At 42.8% G+C, this 24952-nt stretch overlaps 2 protein-coding genes across 2 annotated transcripts in view; one reads left to right on the top strand and one right to left on the bottom strand.

The window, feature by feature from the left end:
- TIMP3 (TIMP metallopeptidase inhibitor 3) overlaps positions 1 to 6461 on the top strand; it is a 36969-nt gene extending 30508 nt beyond the window's left edge. The window contains exons 3-5 of the mRNA NM_205487.3: positions 216 to 327; positions 988 to 1109; positions 1740 to 6461. Coding sequence (NP_990818.1) covers positions 216 to 327; positions 988 to 1109; positions 1740 to 1937 — 432 coding nt within the window. The 3' untranslated portion in view covers positions 1938 to 6461. The remainder of the gene's footprint in view (positions 1 to 215; positions 328 to 987; positions 1110 to 1739) is intronic.
- Positions 1 to 24952, bottom strand: part of SYN3 (synapsin III) — a 204811-nt gene that overhangs the window by 129388 nt on the left and 50471 nt on the right. Inside the window, exons 5-6 of the mRNA XM_003640389.6 lie at positions 15741 to 15897; positions 8979 to 9068 (exon numbers count right to left, since the gene is read on the bottom strand). Coding sequence (XP_003640437.1) covers positions 8979 to 9068; positions 15741 to 15897 — 247 coding nt within the window. The remainder of the gene's footprint in view (positions 1 to 8978; positions 9069 to 15740; positions 15898 to 24952) is intronic.

Genomic DNA, 24952 nt, shown 5'->3' with positions numbered 1-24952 from the left:
TATAGAACTGTAGCGGCTCATTACAGGTGGGTATTCTGTCCTATGAGAAGATTGCTAGGGAGACTTCCCTCAGAATCCTGCTGATGCTGTCAGTCCTTCACCCTAAGCACTAAAAGTTCTGCTTGCTGCCACAGTCCAGAAGCACAGATGGTAAAGAATCTGAGTGAAAAACTGTCATCTTAAGATGACTTAATGCCTTTTTATTCTTTCTCTAGATGTACAGGGGCTTCCAGATAATGCCACACGTTCAGTACATCTACACAGAAGCCTCAGAGAGTCTTTGTGGTGTGAAACTGGAGGTCAACAAATACCAGTATCTGATTACAGGTAAAGGACAACGTACTTTGTAATCAAAATCTTCCATTCTATACATACGGCTGCTAAAGACATGGGCAGCTGTGTACACAGCTCTGTTAAAAGCCTTCCAAATGTTAAGGTATTCACCATTGTTTTGGAGTGAAAAGACAAGGGGCAATGAGCACAATCTGCAACATGAGAAGTTCCATCTAAATATGAGGAAAAACTTCTTTACTTTGAGGGTGACAGAGCACTGGAACAGGCTGCCCAGAGAGGTTGAGGTATCTCCACAGGCTTTAGCAAGGGATTGGACTAGATGATCTCCAGAGGTCCTTTCCAACCCATACTATTCTGGTTACAGACAGCTGAGATAAGAGATGCAAGGATGTGACAGCTGCCAAGTCCTTTTGAAGGTGTCAATTCACTTAGTTTTGCTCTATTGTTGAGACGAACTTGTCAGTATTACTCACCTGTATGTTGTTGCTGGTGCTTACAGCTGGCACAACCCTCCTAACTTACAGAAGTGCTATAGTCCTTCTGCTCAGAAATTCCCGAGCCAGTTAATAAAAAGAAAGCAGTTGTTGAGCAGGGACTGAAGCCAAACATGTTGAGAGCATTAGCGGTCTCAGGAAATGAGCAAAGTGCTTGAGCTGAGAAGTGCTAACTTGTGACTATGTGTCTGTTTTCAAGGCCGCGTGTACGAAGGGAAGGTTTACACTGGCCTGTGCAATTGGTATGAGAAATGGGACCGACTGACTCTGTCCCAGCGTAAAGGACTGAATCATCGTTATCATCTGGGCTGTGGATGCAAGGTAAGTGGTGTTTCTAATTAGGTGGTATTAAGACATTAGAACCCCGGAATTTTGTTTCCTCTAGCTGGTAATACCAATGATAGTGAACAGCCAATGAAGGAAATAAAGGACAACAGTTTTTGCAGGGGAAATGGAACAGCTCAGCTTTAGTTTTGAGGCTAGAGAAGAGAGACATAAAAATGCTGTGTCTGTGCCTTTGTAATTCCATGTTGGAGCTAATTGGGGTTAGGGAGGCCTTTTAGAATCCACACAGAATCGTTTGCAGATGAATGAAAACAGGCACCAAAGGCTTGGCAAGATATGGCCAGCTTTTTTTTTTTCTTGTGCAAACAATTTGAATAATTAAAACCTGTCAGCCTGGCAGTGGCAGCAAGATTTTGCTCATGGCCCCAGACCTGCAAAAACATAGATAAAAGCTCAACTTTTCTGTACCTGAGAAGCTTCTTTGACTCTGGAGTTACTGTGTATGTGAAGTTAAGCACATGTTTACATGCTTACTAAACCGAGACTGAATTTTGAGTTAGTAAGCAAGGTTCTGAGGAGAGGATTTTTTAATCCCTTGCTTCTGGTAGAAAGGCACTGTACATAAAGTTCTGTGTTGCCTTACTGGTTTGCTCTTTACAATTGCAGATTCGGCCCTGCTACTATTTGCCCTGCTTTGCCACCTCCAAGAATGAGTGCATTTGGACAGACATGCTCTCCAACTTCGGCCACTCAGGACACCAAGCGAAGCACTATGCCTGCATCCAGAGGGTGGAAGGTTACTGCAGCTGGTATAGAGGATGGGCGCCTCCAGATAAAACGATCATCAATGCCACAGATCCCTGAGCATGCTGTACCTTCCTTATCTTCCCTCTCCCTTACTTGTGGCTGATCTTCCTTTGGACACTAACTCTTACCCGATCATGATGATGACAATGAAATTAGTGCCTGTTTTCTTGCAAATTCTAGCACTTCGAACACTTAAAAAAAAAAAAAAAAAAAAAAAAAAGAGAGAGAGAGGAAAAAAAGGAAAGAAAAAAGTCTGTGCTACCTTACTGAATTTGTAGTAGTTACCTTTTCCATTTTTGATACCACTCGTTTTGGTCAGATGACGTTTGGGAGCTTACTTTTGCACACCAGAGGGAAAAATGGAGGAAAAAAGAAAAAGTGGAGCTCTTGCTCTCTTACATGTATCGTTAGCTGTAGCAATATAATCTCTATTTTTTTAGGAAAACAAAAATCTAAAAACTATGCCAATTAGGCACTGTATTCTTCTGTGCGCTGGCTTCCCCTCGCCCCTCCTCATGCACTAAATGCTGAAAATGCGTAGACAAATCTGTTTAAAGGCAAACAGGTTTCATTAATCAGATTGGCAGATGAAGCAAACTGAAAAGAAACCCAGCTTAAACTCTGGATAAAAATGACATCCAAGAGAAATCCTCCTCTATGGACGAGATTGGCAATGTGATTGACTCCAGCGGTGGGAGAAATTCACCTGGTGTGTCTGACCGTATCATCTGGTAAAAGCATTGTTGGCTGACTATCCTAGCTAATGCAGTCACAGTGTGAATGCAACAGCACATTTAAAGTTCTGGCTTTCTCCAGAACAAAGGAGAGAGTATTTTGTATTTTTGTTGTTGAAAAGCAAAAGCCCTATCCCCTGTGTTCAGGGAGGTAAATCCACCTGCAGCAGAGCAGATAAAATGTTGTGGCATCCTGTTTTGAACAGCGTTGGTCCCTGAACTCTTTGCAGCTCAGCATCATCAGCACAAACAGCTTGTAAACACCTTAAACCAAACATGCAAAAATACCAACTGTAAATCAATCACATGGGAGAGGGAAAGGGGAGACTTGCTAGAGCTCTTACTATAAAAAAATCTATTGCCAAAATAGTGTTTTGCTGAACTAAGATGTATATACATACACATAATGACATAAGCTATTTTTGACAGGACGTGGAAATTTTTTGGTGTTAGAAACAAAAGAATGGTTTGATTGTGTTTTAAAGACAGAAATATTGACATTCCGAGTCAGTGAGTTGTTCTTAAGATATTGAAGCTCCAGTGTATCTGCAGTAGTGGCTACAGTCATTGTTTCCTCTGTACCCCAGCACCACAGTTCCTCCCTGCAGCTACACTGGCTGTGTTTGTTTATACAGCAAGAGGAAGTTGGGGGGGGGGGGGGGGTCTAGGCAAGGAAGAGTGGTCTCCTAATAAGTGCTGGCTGGGATCATAAAATTTCAGCTGCCCAGAGGATTACTTCTGTGTCAAGTGCTGTTTTCCCCCTCTAGGCACTGTAAAGCATAGATCTGTGCATGTGCTCATACTGTGTCCTGCAGTGATGTGGGAGGAGGAGCCTTACTGTCTTGTGCTTTGCTGTTGACTGGAGAAGTTTTTTTGTTCTATTTTGTTTTTTATTAAGAAAACTATAATATAATTTTTCTTATCAAATAAAAGTATTTTAAGTTTTAATGATGGTGAAGAAGGGGTTCTGACAAAATGGGTGACTGAGTTTTGAATGGGGAGGGCTTGGGCAGGGAGAAGATTATGCTTAACTTCATTTTTGTATTATTATGATTATTTATCTTAAGTTTCCATATATCTTCAATTCATTCCACTTAGAAAGCAGAGCTGCCACCAGCAGGAGAAAGTGTTGCAGCGATCCCAGCCCAGGACAATACAGCGTTTTATAGTCAGTGACCTTCTCAACTATTGGAGAGTTGTTTGGGGCCTCTTTGCTAAATGGAAAGGAATGGATGTCTGAGATGGGTCCTGATGCATTTTTGTGGCTCTTCTATGCTACCAGTGCTTTGGCAGATGTACATGCCTTGAAATGCCCCACTCACTAGGTGAATTGTTACAGCAAAAAGTGTTACAGCTTCATTTTCAGCATGAGCTTTAAAGGGCATTTTCAAAGAGCTGGAATAGGAGGCACCTAGGTTTGCTGTGTATTTTTTTTTTCCAGCTGCTCTGAGTGGCAATACAGAACTCAACACACTGAAAATCCATTGGATTTTCCTGTGATTCAGGCTTGAAACACTTTTCAAAAAGTCCTCTTCCCTGTGACTACTCCTAAATTATAGGTTGGAGATGAGAGGGAGAGTAGGGTGCTTCGTAGCACCCATCATAGGTTCAGGTCAAGAGCTTTGCCCCTTTTGGCAGAGATGGGATCAGGCTTTTGGACACAGTGGGGCAACCTCTGTTTGAGCTGTGCACTGCCAACAAGATCTCCGAGGGCTCAATCTTAGTTGAGTGCAGAGTGGAGCCAACCTGGCCAGCAGGGATGCTTCCACCCTCACTGTCCACACTGTGTGGAGTCAGCAGTTCTGGAGATGCTCCTCAAGCTCAAAGCGACCTCGCAAAGCTGATGTTTCTTTGAGCTGCAGCCACTTATCACGGCTTCGGACGCTGAATGAGAATGCCCCTCGAAGCAGTGAGGTGTTGATTTTTCATGTAATTGCAGCTCTGCATATTTTACCTGTCACTGATTCATGTAGCTATAGCTGAGACATCACAGTATTGCACTCCAATTATTGTGAAAATATTTTCATTCTAATGCTATGAGGGCTTGTGTCCCCAAGTAGGATATAACGTAGCTATGTGCTTTGTAAACAACAAAACAGCAACCACATTACCAGAAAATGAATTGAATTCACATTTTATATTGCAGACGGTAAAATATTTCTGAGATGCATACAGCTAGACCAGCAAGGGTTGGGGTTTGGTAGCAAATAGTTTCCCTTGTTGTGTAAAGAAACAGTTGTTAAGACTTTTAAAAATGTGGAGCCAAAAGGAGGGGGAAGAATCCAGTAAAAATACATTTCTTTTGGGAAGCTACTTAATTTTGTTTCTTTGCATGCTATCAGGGACGTGTGCTTCTTGAGCTAAGCTTTAGCTTGTGCTTGCATTAAGGACCTGCCTGAAGGTTCCCTTGAAGTAGAAGGGAGCTGTTAACGTGGCTTGTATGGGCTCTAATTCAGACTCTAAGACTTACTCCTTTCTCTCTGTGCTCTCCTTTCTCCTATCCCGCTAAGTCACTACTGCCTGTTGTTAGATAAAGCTCAAAGCAATCAAGAAACATTTAGATGTTGTACTAAGGGACGTGGTTTTGTGGGGAAGTATTGGTGGTAGACAGATGGTTGGACTAGATGATCATGGAGGTCTTTTCCAACCTAGGTGATTCTATGATTGTTCTCAGTTGTTAGAACACACCATGAAGGATGTGGGCCCTGAGAGACGGGATGTGAGGAGGCAGGTATGAAGTTCTCCCCCAAATACTGAGTACTGGAGCATGCAGTGGCTAACACAAATCACCTCTCCCATGCTCCTCACTTTACCCTGCAATCAAAGATCAGATGGAAACTATCAACTGCCCAGCTCGTGTGAGCATAATCTTTGGGCACAGGTAGGATGAGGGCAATTTTCCCCTCTATACACCAACGTTGTTAGAAATTCTCTTGCTTTTTAAATTATAATTATTTATATTTTCCCTTCTTTGCTTGAGAGTGTTTCCCCCTTAGAAATTATAAAAAAGTATTAAAAATATATGGAAGGGTAGGGAATAATTGATCTCGATTTTTCTTTCCAAAAAGGGAAGTGATAGAGAACAGGAAGAGACCTGTGCTAGGAGTACCTTGACTAAAGTCCTCTTGGGATCACTGAGATACTGCGGTCCCCCTCTGTGGTAGGCTTCCCTCACTCCTCCATGGGACAAAACTGCAAGTTTAGGACTAAACTTCTCATGTTTTGAGAAATTGCATGGCCTTTTACAGAGCTCTATTTGGAAACCTAAACGTATCACCATATTCCATTCATGCTGGTTGGAGTACTATCTCAGGGTGATTAATGGCAAACACACTGCGGTGTTTTTCACAGTAAGGGCTCGAAGTAAAAGCCTCCATGGGAACAAACCTCCATTCTTTCAGATGTCTTTGAAAAATATATTTAAAATGTCTGTTCTAGCTTAGAAAGGCAGGGCAGATCTTTTGCAGAACCTTTTTAAATTGGAATAAGTTTCTTCTGGTGTTACCAGTCTTGACAACAAGCTTACCACTCTGCTAAGCACTGCTGCTTTGCCTGTACTGGTTTCCCATTCTCTCTGACACTACCCTTCCTTCAAAGAGCCACTCTGCTGTTCCTGATAGTCATGGAAATTTGGGGAGGGAACCAAACCTGCGTGAAAAATCTTGTCCAGAAGGAATGTATTTGTTGCTAAATTTTCTAGCACTGTTTACAGTTTTCCTCCATGTTATTTATAAATTTTATATTCAGTGAATGTATATTGTCTTTTAAGGTAATGTTGCATAATGTTCACTTTTTATAGTGTCCTTTTATTCTAAACAGTAAAGTGGTTTTATTTCTATCACAGACATTCTGTCTCTGCTTCACTTATGTTAGTTTCTGCCCACTTTAAATGTACACAGATGGATTTGCAAGTGGATTTATTCATTTCCTTCCCTTTCTTGATACCGTTTATTGGGCTCAAAGCAGACATTCCACCTCTGGCAATTCTTGCTCTTTGGCAAAGACACCACCCTGTAATCCCACCCGCTCTCTGAGAGGTTGATCTCTTGATGACTTGTCATAAGCCCAGGAGAGGCAAAAAATCGTTTTTGAAGTTAACATATCCTACTTGTTAATTGGCCATAGGGGGTCACTGCAGAGCAGGGCTCTCATAAGGACTAAATCATGTAGCACCAGTAGGGCCTTAGAAGAACAGCTGCCAGATTGCGTTTATTTCTAGTAAGCCAGGGGGACTGTTGAAAGGTACACACCCATCGCAAAGGAATTGGAGATTCCTTGCTCAGATCTTTTCTGCTGTGAAATATCAGAGCCTTGTATCCTTTCTTTGGGATTATTGCTTAAGGCTGGGTAAAAATGCCCTCCTGTCATGAGAAGCAAGCTTGAGAGAAAGCATTTTCAACTAAATTAAAACTTCATTGCTTAAAGTATGCCACACTCAATGAAGTAATACCATAACACTAACTAGAAACTCTTCCAGGGTCAGCAACCAAAGCACCCATGTTAATACGTGTAGTTTGAAAACACCTCCAGGAAAGGAAAGGAAAGACCACGGAAGAGATATTATCATTCCTGATACCTTGAGAAGCTGATGAACAGTGTGCAAGTTTCACATACATTTGCTGGAGTGCTGACTACAGCTTGCCTGCCTTAAGTGCTTCCCCTCTCAGCCCTGGATACTGTGAAAACACAACTAGGAAGATCTTGGGAAATTACGTAGACTCATTCCATTTCTCCCTCAGGCAAAAGAGAGAAGCAGACCCCCATCTGGGAAGGGCAGGTCATAATTTGCCCAAGCAGATTGTTGCTTGCGTAAATGTTTAGAAAGTGACTGATTTAAATCAGATTACTCCAACTTGCACGTCAACAACAGTGTGTGCTCAGATGATATTATCTACAGTTTTAAAAGGTTCCTGTATTCTTTGGGAAGTAAGCAATAGCATCTGCAAGCTGGTGATAAGTTACAGAGACGACAAATAAGTGAAAATAAGATCAGTGCTTCACTAAACCAAACTATGATACTGATTCTAAATGTGTTTAGATGCAAAGGAATCAGATTTTGAGACAAAACAAAACAAAAAAAGTAGTGATAAATTGCCAGGTAACACATATGCAATGAGAAGCTTAATCAAGTCTTCCAAGAATACCATTTCTGAAGTGATGGCCAAAGCCACAGCTGTCCCAAAAACATTATGCATATCACAAATCCCTCTTCATAAATAATGAGAATTAAATGCAACAGGATTTATCGATTACTTTGTCTTAAAGATCTGCAACCAACTCTTGCTCAGTATATAAAGACCATCCATTTCTTTGTCTTAAATGCTCATGCAACTCTCATCACTGCAATACTTGAGTGTTTCACAGTATGACTGTACTTACCTTCACCATGTACGTGTGAAATATGAAAGAGCTGTTGGCCCCACAGCACAGTTAGACTGCACATAGTATTGGAGCAGAGAAATGAAAGACCGGCCTTTCAAGGCTTTCAGGTACCTAGTGAGCACTGGTGGGATCTTTTACAAGAAGAAAAGTGAAGCTTAATTTGGAATTCTGAAGCTCCCACTGGGTGCTTGTTTCTGCCATCAGGTCCATAACACCCTATCTTGCAGGCTGCCAACTCTGTTCACGTTTGCAATCAAGCATAGGACACAAGCCTGGATGGCTCACACATGGGGCCATGGTTCTCATGCAGAGGGTCACGTGGACTCATCAGCCAGGTAGGGTCACTAATTCACACATATATGTTGGGAGGAAAATTCACCAAGGACTAGTCATCCTTGTAACTGAAAGGAAACAAGATACCAGCAGCTTCAAATGAAGCCACTCAGGCGTTCTCCGGGACTAACGCCAAGTTTGCAGTGGGCATTTGTGCCTGTCCCTTTGGAAGGTGCCCTAAGAGGTTGGTATAGTGCCCAGCAGCCATGCAGCACACCGGGTGCTTCAGTGTTGGCAGGAGGACCAGAGCCAATGGGCAAAGGAAACACTACAAGCTGAAACAACCTCTGTTTTTGGAACTCCAGTTTTCTTTGAGTACCCAGTCAAGCTGGTAAGTATTTCATGGATGGCAACCTCATGACAGACCAAGCGAACTAATGTGAAACAAACAATTATTTCTGCTCATATCCCAGATTTTTTATGTATTGTAAACAACTCCAGTGTGACAGGAGGGGAAACAGTTCATCTGTATAAAGTGATTCCATACTCTATGGGATGAACTGTTTTGCATATTGCTTTTGAGCTAGTAATTCTCTGTAAGCAAAAATTGAGGCTCTTCCCACCATACCTGTCACTCTCTCATGCCCAAATCACATTTACTGCTTCTCCCCCACCCATGCTGGAATCAGAAGAAAGCACAGGTACTCACCATCTGCTTATGGCTTGGGAAGAAAGTTTGCTCCACGAGAGGGAACTTCTCGGGACCCAGCGAGTTGAAGATTTTAATGAGCTGAGAAAACTTGGGAGGGACAGAGGGGGACAAAAATAAAAACAAAAAATAGAGGGAGTAGATGTTAGTGGCTTATTGTGCAACAGGTAAAGGCTTGTAAAGTGTTTTGATACTGGTGAAGAAGGCGAATGAAAAAAATGTTGTTATGCCTTTCCCACCTTGCTTTCTTGAACGGAGAGAAGAAAAACAAGTAAGAACTTGCACTATTTACCCAGGGCCAAACTGAACAACATACACAAGCTTGGACCAAGAGGAGGAGTTCAGCAGCCAGAAGGGGATCAGTTTGGGTTTAGTTACAGATCTACTATGAACAAGCATTAAATTCCCAGAGGTGGCTGGGGAGAAGCTGGTGCCCTTCTTGTTAGCCCTTAGAGAAAAGGGCTTATAGGCACGACCAGGTAGGAAATCAGTGCCCCACTCCTGAGCAGAGACAAACAAAACCAAAGCTTTTCCTTGTATCTCTGTCCCATAGCCAAAGTAAAGCAAGACACATCTACCCATGATGCTGAAGGGAAAGAATAGCTAGGGGAGAAAGATGACAAGAGGACTACCAGGTCTGAGCACCAAACCAAGAAAGCATGACTGACACTGTTGTCAGTCATAACTGGCACTTATTATGAACTGAGTGTCTCCCAACATCCACCCAAACAGAGCAGAAGAAAGGAAACATCATCTCCTAGCCATGCCCCACCTACATGTCCCAGGTAGCCATCGTCCCAGCCTGTCAGCCAGAGCTTCACCATTATCACCATTATTATCATCATTATAAACTGTTTGTTATTCAGGATTACGCCCAGCCAGGTTGAAAGTTTCCCACAATGGGAGTATTCTGATTTCTAGTTATGTTCCAGAGACCCAACAGAAGTTTAGCACAGTGAGTTCCTGCTTCAAAATGTCTATTTCTGAATAATCAGACTAATACATTGTCAGCAGCCTCCCTACATAATCTGTCACTGATCAATGGAAAAAACAACCAAATCTGTCTAAGAGAAACTTGATACCCTGAGAAAGTGTGATAGAAAAAATCTCTAAATCGGAGTTAGTACAGATAAGGGAATAAGAAGTGACACACATATTAGAAACCTTCACATCTTAGAAGCAAATGCATGGATTTTCACAATCACAAATCTAGCTATACCCCTCCCCCTCTGAAGAGATACAGCCCTGTTCCCATGGACAATGCTGAACTGGCAGTGCTGTCAGTGATGTGGTAAGACCAGTCTTACAGGAAGGGAACGAGGCTGAATACAGTAGCTTGATTATTTTCATGAACACTGAGAGAATAAAGTGATTGGGGATTGCTCGACAAGAAGTGAGAATCTTGGCTCCTGCTGAGCTGGTAGACATGGATGAACTCACTCCTCATTGGTGTCCTATTTGCAAAGTGATTTAGAAACAGCATCAAGTTTCCAAGTCCTCTGAAATGTGGTAAGATTGAGTTAAATTAACAAAAGGCGCCCAGTCTGGGCCAAGTCTCACTGTAAGGTCTTTATGTAAGTTCCTTCAAGTTTCTCATTAAAGCTAGGGATGCATTCATCTTGAAGACGATCTTTGTGTCACCTTTATCAGTGGAGGAAGGTGGCATACTTTAGGGGAAGGGAACAGACATCTGGGGAACAAGGAAGAGAAGAGAAAGCCTCCTTTCTTCCAAATAGTATGGGCTGCCTGATCTTACACGTTCTAGGCACTTCAGGGGAATGGCTAAAGGCAGCAAATGTACCAAGCTTCAACTCAAGGTTAGATTGTAGATAAAGAGAGAGCTACTGTGATAGGGCTCCTGTCCCACTTCCTGGGCTAGTCTAAACAAAAGCAATTATCTATAAGAAATTGGAACTTGTCTTGGTGGGTGAGAAGAAATACCCCTTTGAGAGTTAAAGAGCAATCTATGTGAGGAAAAAAAAAGTGCAACCAGTATGTAAAAAAAACAAAACCAACTTCAGCTGCAGGGTGTGTGCCAGACCCAGGCTATATGCTGGCAGCTGCCAGCAGATTCACAGACAAATAGGAAGAATCCTTCTGCTAATCTCATATGTCAAAATGTGGCATTTAAGAAAGCCCAGGAAACATCAAGAGCTGGCATATCCCATCACTACCACCACCACCCCCTCATATGCATCGGTAGATAAGAGAAAAACTCCGTGTAGAATAATTATTGTTGGCAAGAAGGGTATTGATGTTGGGGGAAGGAGGACAGTTTACTTCTCTTAACTACTTGTACTAGACCTGCACACCCTGGAGAAGAAAAAACAAAGTCCTGTTTTGACTAGCAAAAGTGAGCAAACAGGACTTACAATGTGACAGAGACAGGGAGAAAAACACCCAGGCTGAGAGCAGCACATATCCTTTGCTGTGTGTGAATGCAGACCTGCTGAACCACGGACACTGTGATGCTGAAGTGACATCCATGTTACACTAGGAAAACAGCACAAACAAAATAACTGGAACGGCTGGGAGGCTGATGGGTGGCATCCCAACTTCTTCCTTGGGCTTACTTTTGATGCATGCAAGTGAGAGTCTCAATGATCTGCAAAATTTCTGCCTTTGGTATTGACCTTTGTGAGTCACTTCCTTCCTTTTTTTCCTTTTTGACATTTATTGGACAAGACATTGGCAGAGACATGCGTGCTGCATGGTACAGGAGTCTGTAGGATACCTGATGGTAGAGCTCAAGTCACCACTCCCAGTGCATTTTAGATGGGTAGGAATGTTCTTGTCAGCAATCCAGCTAGAAATAAATGCTCCTCACACATTTTGGTGTCAATTCTTACTGTCTGTTGCTCCACTGATTTTAATGAGATTGCGTCCAGACTGCAGAGCAGAACACTGGGCATGGCAACATGGCAAAGTCAGGGTCTGAGGCACTTGGAAGAGATGAGCAAGTGAAATAAATACTTTGCTTGGCTGCTTGGTTTCAAGGTACTTGCAGGGAATCTTTCCAGAGAAATAAGATCCATTCAGAGCATCTCAAGTCCATTTGCATACTTTAAAATGTTTAGGTCACCAGGGAGCCTATATCCCTCTACAGTCCATAGTAGCTTGGCTAGGAGTCTTCTTGGACTCTAGGTGACTGTCATCAGGACTCCTAATTACCTGCAGTCTTACAGATGGAAAAGCTGTCTTACAGTTACATACATTTCTGCATGCCATAGAGAACTACTTTGAACATTGTTCCCACTGGATTTTGTATCATGACTTTTACAACAATATATATATATATCTATATGAATGGTTAAAGCATTGTGTTTCACATGGTTAGAGCATTATTTCTCAATAGTTCTGTGATCATCTTAAAACTTAGATTGCTTAGATCTTTCTCTCTGTGTGAGGTCCCCTCAGAGTGTTTGATTTTTGTTGTGTTTTTCTTTTCCTTTTCCTTCAGAAACGTGCACGTCAAACTGTGCCTGTGCTTAATGCAAATTTTAACCTTTGAAGAAATGTGTAGTACTGGAAACTGTCATTAAAAAGCAGGGCTGCATGTTTGAGTAAACTCAAGGCCAAACTCAGCTGATTGTAATTACAGTTGCTGAGAAAAAACTGTTGCAAATTGCCAAGGAAAAGCAGTCTCCCTTCCATCCCCCTCCACAAAATCATAAACATTTCTATGAAATGGAACCATTTTTGGAAAAATAAAAGGGAGAGTGAAAAGCACATTTTCCCAGGGGGTTTAATTTCATTTCTTCATGTGTCTCAACTGTTATGTCCAAAAGTTTTCCAGTAATCTCTTTTAAGCGGATGCCTTATTTCAAGATGCTTGTTTTGCAATCAAAGTAGAACGTGTACTAAAGTGCTCTGTCTCTATCTCACACTCCCCAGCTATCACAAAATCTTCTGACTCTCCAGCCAGTGAGGCTTTCTGCCCTCAATTGGCCCCTTGCAATCTCTACCTGAGCTAACCTTAATCTGATAAAATTTCAGTGATGCCAAATACCAGCTCAGATCCATCTGAGGTGTTAGATTACTGTAGAGCATTACAAGCATTTGTCTTTGAGGGTGATGTGCGCACAGGGGCAGTGGAGAAAGGAGGCATTCTATAAACCTAAGTGTATGGAAGTGGTTTCTCTGACTTCTCTGGGAGGGTTGTCTGAGCCAGCTGTATTCCCAGTGAGAAAAGCATGGCACAGCACAACCAGACCCAGCATATTTAGACCTGAGTTACTGGCAGAGCCAATTTATCCCACACTGCCTTGCCAGCACTACATGTTTTTATTTTTAGTTTTTCTTTTTTGCAGTGTGCTGAGTTTGTTTTCTTTTATTTTAGACTCTTAAAAATAGGCCTGTCACATCTTGAGGCCCCTGTACACCATAGGGAACGTAATTACAAAGAATGAGTTGAAAACTGTTGACTGATACCTGACAGACTCCAACCACAAATGAGATGGAATAGGCCACATGACTGTCTTCTCAGCAAATGTGCACAGGTTTTTTGTCTAGTCACCAGGGTCAGCATGCTCACAGTGAGTCAGACTAACTGTAGAAAACACGTTGTATTGAACCTACTGCTGATCCCTCTCCTCCTCTCCTTTCCATTCCCAACAACCCTTATGATTCACATGGGGACTGAGGGCAAACATGCACCATCTACTTGTACAGTGATGGAAAAGTGAGATGTAAAAGGGAAGTGGTGGAGTCACCATCCCTGGAGGTGTTCAATAACTGTGTTGATGTGGCACTGAGGGACATGGTTAGTGGGCATGGTGGGGATGGGCTGACAGTTGGACTAAATCATCTCAGATGTCTTCTCCAACCTTAATGATCTATAATTATTTTTTTTTTCCTCTGGACATGAGGACCTGGGTTACCCAGTACATTACTGCACTGCAACATTTTTGGAAGAGTCAGGACCCTACCTTTGTCTGAATGAAAACTCCAAATATTGCAAAAAGGTTGAAAATTGAGAGGACTTGCAATAAAACCTTTTTGATAGAAATTGAGTTAAACTCAATAGAAATTGACTTAAACTCGACACTATGAAAGAAAAGTCTGATTTACTACAGACCACACCTAGACTTAAACCACGGGTCTGAAGACTAATAGACTTCTTATTCCAAGAAAACAACAACCAAAATGTCTTAAGTAAAGAGGAAGATAATGTTTACAGCAAGAGTTAACTAAGTCCCATCCCAAACTATATTTGTTCAATGAATAGGAGAAATCCCTACAAACATCTGAAAGTTTTCTATGGGGGAGTACACTGGAAAGAACCATCTCCTTACCACATCCACATAGCTTGTATCTGCCTGCCTCAGACCTAGAACAATGCAGGGGAAATTCCCATTCTGGGAGTAGCAGAGATCAGGGAGGGTTCTTCAGAATGAAACTGCTTGGAAGACCCAGACATGCACTGAAGAAATGCACCAGTATCTGATTCTTTCCTGCAGGTGCCATGATAGCCAGTCTAATTGAGCTTACTCCTCAAGCTCTCCTGCTCCTTCAGTTCTTGATGACTTTGAGTTGGTTATAAAACAGATCTGGGGAATTATTGCAAACTTCAGGGCCAAGATATACCAATGCTATATATATATTTTTAATGTTTTCTTGAGATTTCCAGGTGAACTTGACAAAATTTAAATGACAGGTGAAGGAGGCTCACAACATACAATATCATTATAGAATGGTTTCGGTTGAAAGGGCCTTTAAGATCACCTAGTTCCAAACCCCCTGCTATAGGCAGGGACACCTCTCTCTAGACCAGCTTACTTAAAGCCTCATCCAGCCTGGTCTTGAATATTAAAACAGTACTGTGCTTCCCAGGAACTGATTCAGATCAAGGTGTTTCCAGGGCACAGTCTTTCAGGCTTAAAGAAAAAACACTCTATGATAGACTTCCATTTCCTCCTGAAACCATTGAGAGAACCTGCACACTTTCCCCTTTCTGCATCTTCCCAAGGCCTTTATCATTTTCAATTCCCTTTTTAGCTAGACCTGCTTGTCAAAGATAGCATCTATACCTCTCTTGCCTTTCAAGAAAGCATCATTCAGAGAATGGAGGAATAAAGCACAAAATACATTTTGCTGATATTCCCAGTGTTATTATTTATTATTATACAACTATTCTGTCCTACAAGAAACCTAGATAACACTGTACAACTGTGACACAAAGAGTCTGGGTAGAGGTAAAACATGCCTTACCCAAGGTGAGGAAATAAGCCCCAAGTAACATCAAGGTATTATGAATGAGTAGTGCTGATGTTCTTTCAAGCAACCCCCACTAAATTCCCATGGTGGTTTTAGCACTAGAGAATCCCAATCCTATGAAGGACTCCCAGAAACTGAGTTTAGTGCTTGTAATCCTGCGATGAGAAGGAAAGTACAGCAATAGTAGCAGGGTGGCACAATCCTAGTCTGCTGCAAAAGAGAACAAGCCCAAATGCAGCAGCCACAGAAACAAAAGCAGAAAAAGCACACACCTTTGAAAGACCTCCATTAGGTAGGGACTGCCACTGCCTACCCTTAAATGAGGTCTGGGGAGGGGTGGATCCCGGCTCCACCCCTTCACACAGGTCACACAGGTGCATCGCTTGCACCTGAGCTCCCCTGGGTTGGCCCTGCCTTCCCACCAGGTGCTCTATCACTAGCTCAGGCCATGACTCAGCATTTCTACTACACTGCTCTATTGGCATCAGATATCTACTTCGGCCTTCTACTAGTGCTGACATCTAGCAGAGCTGAATCATCACTTACCACCCATGGTTTGCTGCAGAAGTTGTAGATAGAGTAGAGGGAGTTGACTGCGTGGATGCCACCGTACTGGAGACCAATGATGAGGCTGCGGAAGTCCTCTCCTAATGCCATGCTGTAGGCGTGCTGTCTGATCAAGACAAAGTCAGGCTTGAAGGACCTGAGAGAGAGCAGAGGAATAACACTACTTTCCACACTCAGCAACACTTCCACCCTCTCCCTGATTCTTCTCCATTTTTCTTCTTTAATTTTCATTAATGTATATTGTCATCTTTGGGCCTCTCCTCATGTATTGCTTGTGTTAGAAAGTAACAAAACAAATTAAAAAAAACCAAAAACAACCCTAGTATTAATGAAAAAAAAAAAGCAAAAATCCAACATAGCTGCAAATATGAGAGTGTAGGAAGAGGTCAAACAGATCTGCTGCAGTTTCCATGTCGCTGAGGCATGCACAGGAACAAGGCACACGTGGGAGCCAGGGGTCATAAATTCACTGGTGGGGGGATTCTCTTTTCTTTCAAAAAGCTTGGCCATATTTGGCAAGCTCATTGCAATGTGCTACGCAGATGAGGGAGCAAATTTGTTTCCTGACGATTGAACTCAATATTGAAGCAATGCCCAGTGGGTGGGAAGATCATGAGGGATTTCAAAAAGCTATTGTACACATCCATGCATTAACATACATTCCCCCTTTAATCAGTTCACTACATACGCAGCACATCCCAGGCTCTTATGGCTGTGAGTCAATAAATAAAGCGCAGGCATGGTAATGTAATTAATCAAATGAGCGGAGTCCAGAGCAGAATCCAGCACTGTGATTCACGGCGTGGACTTCCAGGATATTATTTAGCAAGTCTGGAGCTGGGACTCCTATGGGTCAACAGCAGCAGCTCTCCGCAAATCAACAGAAACGTGAGGCCCTTTCTAGGTAAGCCAAGAGGACTCAGATTTGCTTGCAAACAGTCAGATCTCATTCCTTGTTGATGCTGTGCCTTTGGAGCTGTTCAGAAATCTCTGGAAACAGCAACTGGAAAGAAACAGTTTCCAAAATGGAGCTCAGCAGTTCATTCTTGAAGGCATAGAAGGGTCTTTTCCTCTGAAATGGGGGATTATTTTATACTTTAACAAAGGTTGCATCAAGGACATTGGAAAAAATTCCATTCTGTATTAAAGTTTTTCAGAGAAATGAGCTCTTTAACCAGGTCCCATTACCTCACTACCCTCGAACATTTTCCTTGCTAAGAGACTATAATTTCAATCCTTTGGATATATGAGCTGGAAATACTTTGGGTTTATGGTCCCTATTTATATTTCCATCATTTTGGCAGGAAAAGCGGAGATGGTAAGTCTGGGCCAGACTGTGGCAACAAACTCTGTATACAGAACTCAGAGCAGCTTTGTTGTTTTAGAGCTGTTCATTTTGTTTGTTGGCCTTGGGCTTTTGTTCTTGCTCTAGGCATGGCAAGGAGCATGCTCTGCTTTTGTGATGCAAGAGGCCAACTTTTGGAAATGTTGCGATTCCCTCCTGTGGAGTATTTTAAACCCCGGCATGTTCCCTAATGTACTTGGCACCAAAGGTGGTACTTTCCTCCAGCAGCAAGATGCATAATGAGCATCAGGAGGGCTGTGCTATCACTGTGCAGCTGATTTATGGACCTCCCTGGTGTCAATGGGGTTGAGGCAAGCATTGACTCCCTGCTGAGAAACAGCAAGCAAATCCAAATCTTGGAAAGCTTTGGCTGCTCCATTCTTCTGGACTTGCCATGTAGAAAGCAGCCTGGAGGCAGGCACAGGTCCTCAGGAGGGATTCATCAGCTTCCTATGAACTAGACTCAATGTCTCCATCAAGCTGCTAAAAGAGTTGTAGTGCCTATGTCGGGAGCTTCGGGCACATTCCTCCTTCATTTGGCTTACAGAGCAGATGAAGAAGGAACCAGTCCTGGTTGGGGCTCAGGTCTCTTCCCCAGACTTGACTCAGGGAATAACTATTATTAGCCACACATGTAGTGGTCAAGGCTGCTGCTCTGCTTTCCCTAGAGGGATCATGAAATGGTTAAGGTTGGAAAAAACCTCTAAGATCTTCTAGTCCAACCATCAGCCCATCCCCACCATGCCCACTATGTCCGTCAGTGCCACATTCACAGGGATCTTGAATACCTCCAGGGACAGTGACTCCATCACCTCCCTAGGCAGCCTGTTTCAATGCATCGCCACTCTTTTGGAGGAGGTTTTCTTAATATCCAACCTGGTTTTGCCTTTGAACATATCCCCGGCATTCCAGACTGTGCACACGGTGCCATGATGGGAAGGAAGCCTGCAAGGAAGTGTCACCCGCTGAGGGGAGAACACAGTGGCTGGGAAGCTGCCTTTAGCAGCTTTAGTTCTGCCAGCCAAAAGCTTAGAAAAAAGCTCTTGTCTTTTCAGATCCTGGCAAAGGAAGGGTTTTTCTGCTTAGAAGATGGACACAAGAATACAGAATAGAAGTAGAAAAGCCCATTCTCAAGCTCTGCATCATGTAGAAAGGCAGGGCAGTCTTTCACATAGCAGATGAGGAGTGAATCTCTAAAGTGAAGGTGGATGCTGAATCTCTCTTTTGCACTATGAGACAATGACGATGTTCCCATGGATACTGAGAACAAGGCAGAGGAGTGCAGGGCCTGGGACTAGCTGCGAATAAACATCAGCCTGAGAGCCAGGAGCCCGTAGATGTCTGTAAAGTGGAAGCCGAAACCAGTAGCAAAATGTGAGATGGGGGGCTAGAAAGGATAGCAGGTAGTAAAAGGAAAATAATCACGATAGGAGTGGCAGTGTGAAAACCGAGTAATGGGAGTACAAGTGAGATGCAGAAAAAAGGGCTTAATTTCTTCACACGAGGATTCATGCTTTTCTGTAGATTACTTTTGCAAGCTACTCCTCACTCTTGGATCTTTAATATAACAAGTCTTGGATTTTGAACAACCAATAGTATAGCTGTTTTCTTTGCTAGTTCAAACCAACCCCATTGCATCTCACTCAACAGAAAGTTCAGAACCTTGGCAGAAAGACAGGTTAGGCAGAAGTCCCACATTTGAAACACTGCTGCCAAAATCACTGGGAGAGCCAAACTCAGTATCACCTCCTGTGCTGAGGTCCTAAGCACCCCAGCCCATCAGGTCTAGAAGAGCAATGGCAGGAACATGAGCCCTTTGTCTTCGCTAGATCTGTACAGCCAGCGTTCAGATGACCATAGATAGTCCCAAACAGAATTACATCTAGATCCCTGCTAAAGACAGCTTACAGAAATGGAAAAATACAAGGGAGACCAGTGGGCTTCAAGCATAACAGGGAGATGGCATAGGTTAATTTAACTAAAATAGAACACATTTAAAACATGCTGCTAGTGAGCCATGCTCTTAAAATTGGTTTGGTGCCAGTCCCTCTTGGGTTGCAGGGCAGACCCCTGGTTGAAGTCATGAATCTTCCCTAGAATAACAACCAGATGGATGAAGCTTCCAGGACAAATCTAGAACTACCTTCAGCCACAACTCTTTTACAGAAGCCCTTTCTCAGGTCTCAAAGGCTCACTTTTCATTTGCACTTTGGCTCCTAGCACTTTCCAGGAAATAAAGACCACTAAAATACATGTAACATACTCCCAGAATGGTGAAAAGATGCAAGAATCCTTTCTTAAAATCAATCAGTCAATCAATTGGGAGACTGGAAAAACATCAATTTCAGGTTGGAATTATCTTTACTGATGACCTGGATGATGGCATTGAGTGCACCCTCACTAAGTTTGCAGATGACACCAAGTTGGCAGAAAGTGCCAATCTGCCTGGGGATAGGAAGGCCCTATGGAGGGATCTGGACAGGCTGAGTACCTGAGCTGAAGCCAGTAGGATGAAGTTCCTCAAGTCCAAGTGTCAGGACCTGCACTTTAGCCACAATAACCCCAGGCAATGCTACAGGCTTGGGGCAGAGTGGCTGGAAGACCGTGTAGATGAAATGGACCTTTGGGTATTGACTGATGCTTGGTTGACCATGAACCAGCAGTGTCCCCAGGTGGCCAAGAGGGCCAATGGTATCTTGGCTTGTATCAGAAATAGTGTTGCCAGCAGGAGCAGGGAAGAGATCATCCCTCTGTACTCAGCACTGGTGAGGCTGCAACTCAAGTACTGTGTTCAATTTTGGGTCCCTCACTACAAAAAAGACATTTAGGCCCTGAAGCGTGCTCAGAAAAAGGCAATGAAGCTGTGAGGGGTCTAGAGCACAGGCCTTATGAGGAGCGGCTGAGGGAGCTGAGATTGTTCAGTCTGGAGGAGGCACAGGGGTGACTTGATTGCTCTCTACAATGACCTGAAGGTGGAACCTTTAGTGAGGTGGAAGTTGGCCTCTTCTCCCATGTAACCAGCAATAGGACTAGAGGGAATGGCCTCAAGTTGTGCCAAGGGAGACTCAGGTTGAATGCTGGGAAATACTTTTCCAAGAGAGTCAGGTGATGGATCAGGCTGCCCAGGGAGGTGGTAGAGTCACTGTCCCAGAAGGTGTTCGAGAAACATTCAGATGTTGTACTAAGGGACATGGTTTAGTGGGAAATATTGGTGATAGGTGGACAGTTGGACTGGATGATTTTAGAGGCCATCTTCAAGCTTGGTGAATCTATGAAATAACTACTGAGATTTCATTTTCCTCTGGAATAGAAAGGAGAAATCCTTTCAATTAATGTGACTGGAGGCTTTGATGGATGGCACAGCCACAGATGGCACAAGCCTGTCAGCAGTGCACAACAGGATTGGCCACCCCTTGGGAGAAGCAATTCTTAGAGGTGTCAATGACTCTTTCTCCCTTTACAACGATTGCCTCCTTGTCCCAGAAGCTAGCCACAGACCATGGCAGCCACTCAACTTGCCTCTCCTTCTGGTAATTGAAACCAGACAGCAATTGTCAAAGTTAGTCACTTTAGATGACGATGAGTGTCTGGGAGGGAAGTTGCTGGTGCTGCCAATCCTGAGCCTGGACTCTGATGCAGCTGTGTGAGATGCTAATTTCACTTAACAAACTCTCTATAAAACTCATTCCAATGTACTTTGAAGTTTTCTTTCTTTCTTAGTGGTAAAATTATACTTCAGAGACCAATCCAAGTATAAAGCCTGGATCCAAAATACCTAATGCTTTAAAGGAAGAGATCTGACCACAGAATATAATTTCTTAGGTTGAACTCATGTACTCTTAAATCTGTGACAGCATTATCTGTCTTGGTAATGGTGCCATCATAAGCGAGGGAACATAATTTAAGAGATCACTGATGATGACTATGAATGTTGAACATCTCAGGAGCAGCAGTTGATATTCTAATGACTGGGTCTAACTTCTTGAACAATAAGAGGAGAATCAGCTCTGAACACTAACATTTCTCTGCAGAAAACAAGTCTCCAGCCACCGTGAGTGGATAGAGATGATGACAGCAAATCCTGCTGGGAGACTTCGTGCCTTAAAGAGATTTCTTATTTCTGATTATAGACAGGAATCCAGCTTGTTTCCTGTCCCTTCAACTATTCTTTCTGAAGCACAAAGAGCTTCATGGGCATGAAGAAAGAACATACAAGAATAGATGATGTTGTCAAAATACCCTTTAAGAATCCCTTCCATCTCCAACTGTGAACAATCATCTGCAGGCAACTCAGATACCTCAGCACCATGCACCATTCAGGGCAACTTTTGCCTATGCTCTGGAAGAAGGACGGACTCTCCTGCTCTCTCTTGTAGAGAACCTGTCTTAAAAGGTACTTCATATCAAAAGGAAAAGATCTTCCTTGAACACTGATGAAGAACACCCTTATTTCAGGGTCTGCCACTTCTCCATTATTCAAAGAGACTTCTCTCAATTTGCTGACACTTCCTACTAATGAATTCATTTTTGACTAAGTTCTCTTCTACGGCTTTCCTATCAGCTTGGCATGCCATGGAGAGGAAGAAAAGTGTCTAATTATGCAATATGATACAACAAGTTTTACATTATTGGGAATTAATGGAGCCTTCAGGCAAGCTGTGGTGGCACAAGTCCAAACGCTAAGTGACTGCAACTACGTGAGAAGAGCAGTAATCCCTCCAAATATGCAGTGCCTCAGGTATCTGAGAGCTAATCGAAATGGCATTTATAAGTAGGAACAAGTGTTTCATTTATTTATTTATTTTTGCTTTACCTGTGTGTTAATGGTATTAAGTTACTGAAAAGTCATAAGAAATCTACAACATTTTCACCTACTTACATGTTAATGTTATATTGGTTGTTATGGTGCAATGGGTAATTTGTTAATATAAAAATCTCTTTCAGTCTTAACCTCATGACGTCATTTTCCACAGAAAGAAGTCAAGCTTGCTGTGGTTATTCGAAGAAAGAATGAATGTAAGATTAGGCAGAGTTGGTTCTTGAGGAACAAGAAGGTAACACAGAATAGAGAAAGGCCCAACTCTACTGGGCTGAAGGAGAGGAACATGGAGGCTTTTGGGACAATGTGATCAAGAAATGTCTTGGAGAAAGCCATGGGATGTGGGAGAGATCAGTGTAGAAAAAGAAACAGGAATCATGGTTGCAGTAGGACCAGTAACTCTTTATACAGATGAGGATACCTTGGAAGAGGCTCTGATTCACTACTCAGCAACAGACCAATAGTTAATTATAAATTAAAAATCACGTTTATAATAATATTATTATAAATAATGAAGTCATGCCATACACTCTCCAACCTTTACTGTTGCAATCTCTGAAATCTGTTACATGTTTTACTTGAATACTGATTGACCGTGACAAAGAAAAGCATGTAGATCCTGTTGACGTCTCAGGGAAATAATAGTCACACTTGTCAGCAGCAGCTTGCCTTAAAAACACTTGTGATCCAAAGCTTTCACAGAAGGAGATCCAGGTACTTTCCAACAGCACAGATTCAAGCTAAAGCACAATTTAGGTCAGAGAGGATCTCTGGAGATCATCTAGTCCAATACCCTGCTCACTGAAGGACAACATTTAAAGTCACATGAGGTTGATCGAGGTCTTGTCTGGGCAAATTTTGAATATTCCCAAGGATGAAGATCCCTGAGCACTTATTCCAGTATCTGACCAATCATCTTTATGACCTTTCAGTCCACATCACTCTAGTCCATCAGTGTCTTTTTTAGACTGGAGGGTGCTCACAGCTGGACACAGTACTCCAGATGTGAATAGTGTCTCATTAGCTACTAATGCCCAGTGAGCCATTAGGATACTTCATCACTAGTGCCTAGTGGTTCACTAGCCCATGAGGGTTTCCCACCCTCCAACTTGCTGCCATCCAAGAGCTTGCTGAAGCTGCACTCTGTCCAAGCAACAGATTGTTAATGAGGCTCCAACTTGACTAGTACTGTGCAGATGCAGCATGACTTTGCCCTTAACATCTCCATTTGTCCTTCCCTGGATAAAGCCATAGTAAAAACCCATGCAGAAAGGAGACAAATTAAGGCAGAATTGGAAAAAATAGCTGATCAAGACTGAAACAATCTACAACAGTTCTTAATCATTCCTGTGTTCAGTCCAGGATTAACTAATTAATGAATGCTCTAGGCCCTGGCAACACGCTTCTTATTGGAAAGAATTACTGTAAATGTGAAGGGGGCCAGGGAACAGTTTAGTCTCGGAGATGCTCCCCACCCCTGTCTGCTCAGAGTGACTTTTGCTTTCTGGCAGCTGTCTGCAGGCCAAATGTTTTCCCAATAACTGTCAGCATCCTGCCTGCATGTCGGATGGGTGCCAGCTGCTGGGGAGGTGAAGGGGGACATTATTCATCTGGGAGATCAGTAAGCCCCAGTGGGAGAAGCAGGCCTCCAAGCAGCTGGTCAGCAGCAGGAGCTGAGAGGGAGGCAACTGAGAATAAATAAATAAGCACACCATAACTTCTTTGGTCTTTGTTATTTCCAGCTTAAAATAGAGGAGGGGGACAGACAGGTGAGGAGTAAGGAGATATTATCTTCACCCGCATAGGAATCATTTCTCCATTTGTAAACATTTATTGGAGGTGTTGAATTGATTAATGCGTGACTGCAGCTTGCCAGGGTCTAGACTACTTATTTCTTTGTGCCAGTGCATTATCTCTGCAGAATGTGTTGGTGAGGGAAATGGCCATTTGGGACTTTGGTGTTTTGTCTTAAGTACACTCCTAAAAGCTTACATGTGATTACACACCCATCTCCAATTAGATTACAAATTAGCATGCCAATGATATAAAATTATCTCCCAAATGTTGCTCACTGTTAAATACATAGCACATGTTGTCCTATGCCTTGTGGCACATGCCGTGAATCTTGGGAGAACTATATGCTCAATATATTTTTCATTTTTTTTTTTTTCTTCTAGGAACCTAAACCTTCCCAATCAATTTTTACCATGTTTCCCTTCCTCTTGCATCTTTGCAGAAATTTGAAGAATTTTAAAGCAAAAAAGACATTTTCTGAGAGTCCCCCAGTTAAATCAAGAGTTGAATTTTAAAAGGCAGGGACCACACAGAGCCTATTATTTTCTGATATTTTCTGACACAAAATTCCTGGAAGGCGAGAAGCTGGAAGGCAACCTACAACCTACTGATATGTCCTACACCAGCAACCAGGATCAGCAGCTACTGTCATGACCTTCCTGGATATTCTGCTGGTAGAAAAACTGTGAGGAATCACCAGCTCCCATGAGTGAATAGTCTTTGAGAGACAAGAAAATATCCACCTCCTAGTGACGTACAGCTGCTGTGGTTTTATGATTTCTGTTATCGGTATCCCACATCATAACATCATGTAGTATACTGGCAGTTAAAGAGTTAATGTTCCATGTGTTGTCGACAGTTCTGGGCACCTGTCTCTGAAGAGGAGAGGTGAACTACAGCTCCCAGAAGACTTTGTTATTCCGTTTCTGTTTTCTGTTCAGAGGGAAAGATAACACTGACTGGGAGCCCATCTCCCTGTCTTCCCCTATCCCCCTTTCCTGAAGTATAGGTCCCTCCTCATTAGTCATGAAATTAGGCCAAACCAGGCCAGAACCTTGAAAAGCTACTGTGTAGTGACAAAGCATGGTCTCTGTAGAGCAGAAAACTCAAATGTCTCTTTCAGAGAGCAGTTTATCAGTGGTAGTAGCAGTGGAGTAGGTGAACCCACTGCAATGGGAGATGTTGCATTAGGAAGGTGACCTTATCAAGCCTTGCATCCTGAAGCTGCAGATC

The sequence above is a fragment of the Gallus gallus genome, chromosome 1, assembly GCF_016699485.2.
Source record: "Gallus gallus isolate bGalGal1 chromosome 1, bGalGal1.mat.broiler.GRCg7b, whole genome shotgun sequence".
In the NCBI taxonomy this organism is placed as follows: domain Eukaryota; kingdom Metazoa; phylum Chordata; class Aves; order Galliformes; family Phasianidae; genus Gallus; species Gallus gallus.
Note: the sequence above shows the minus strand (reverse complement) of the source record. Positions and strands in the feature narration are given on the sequence as shown.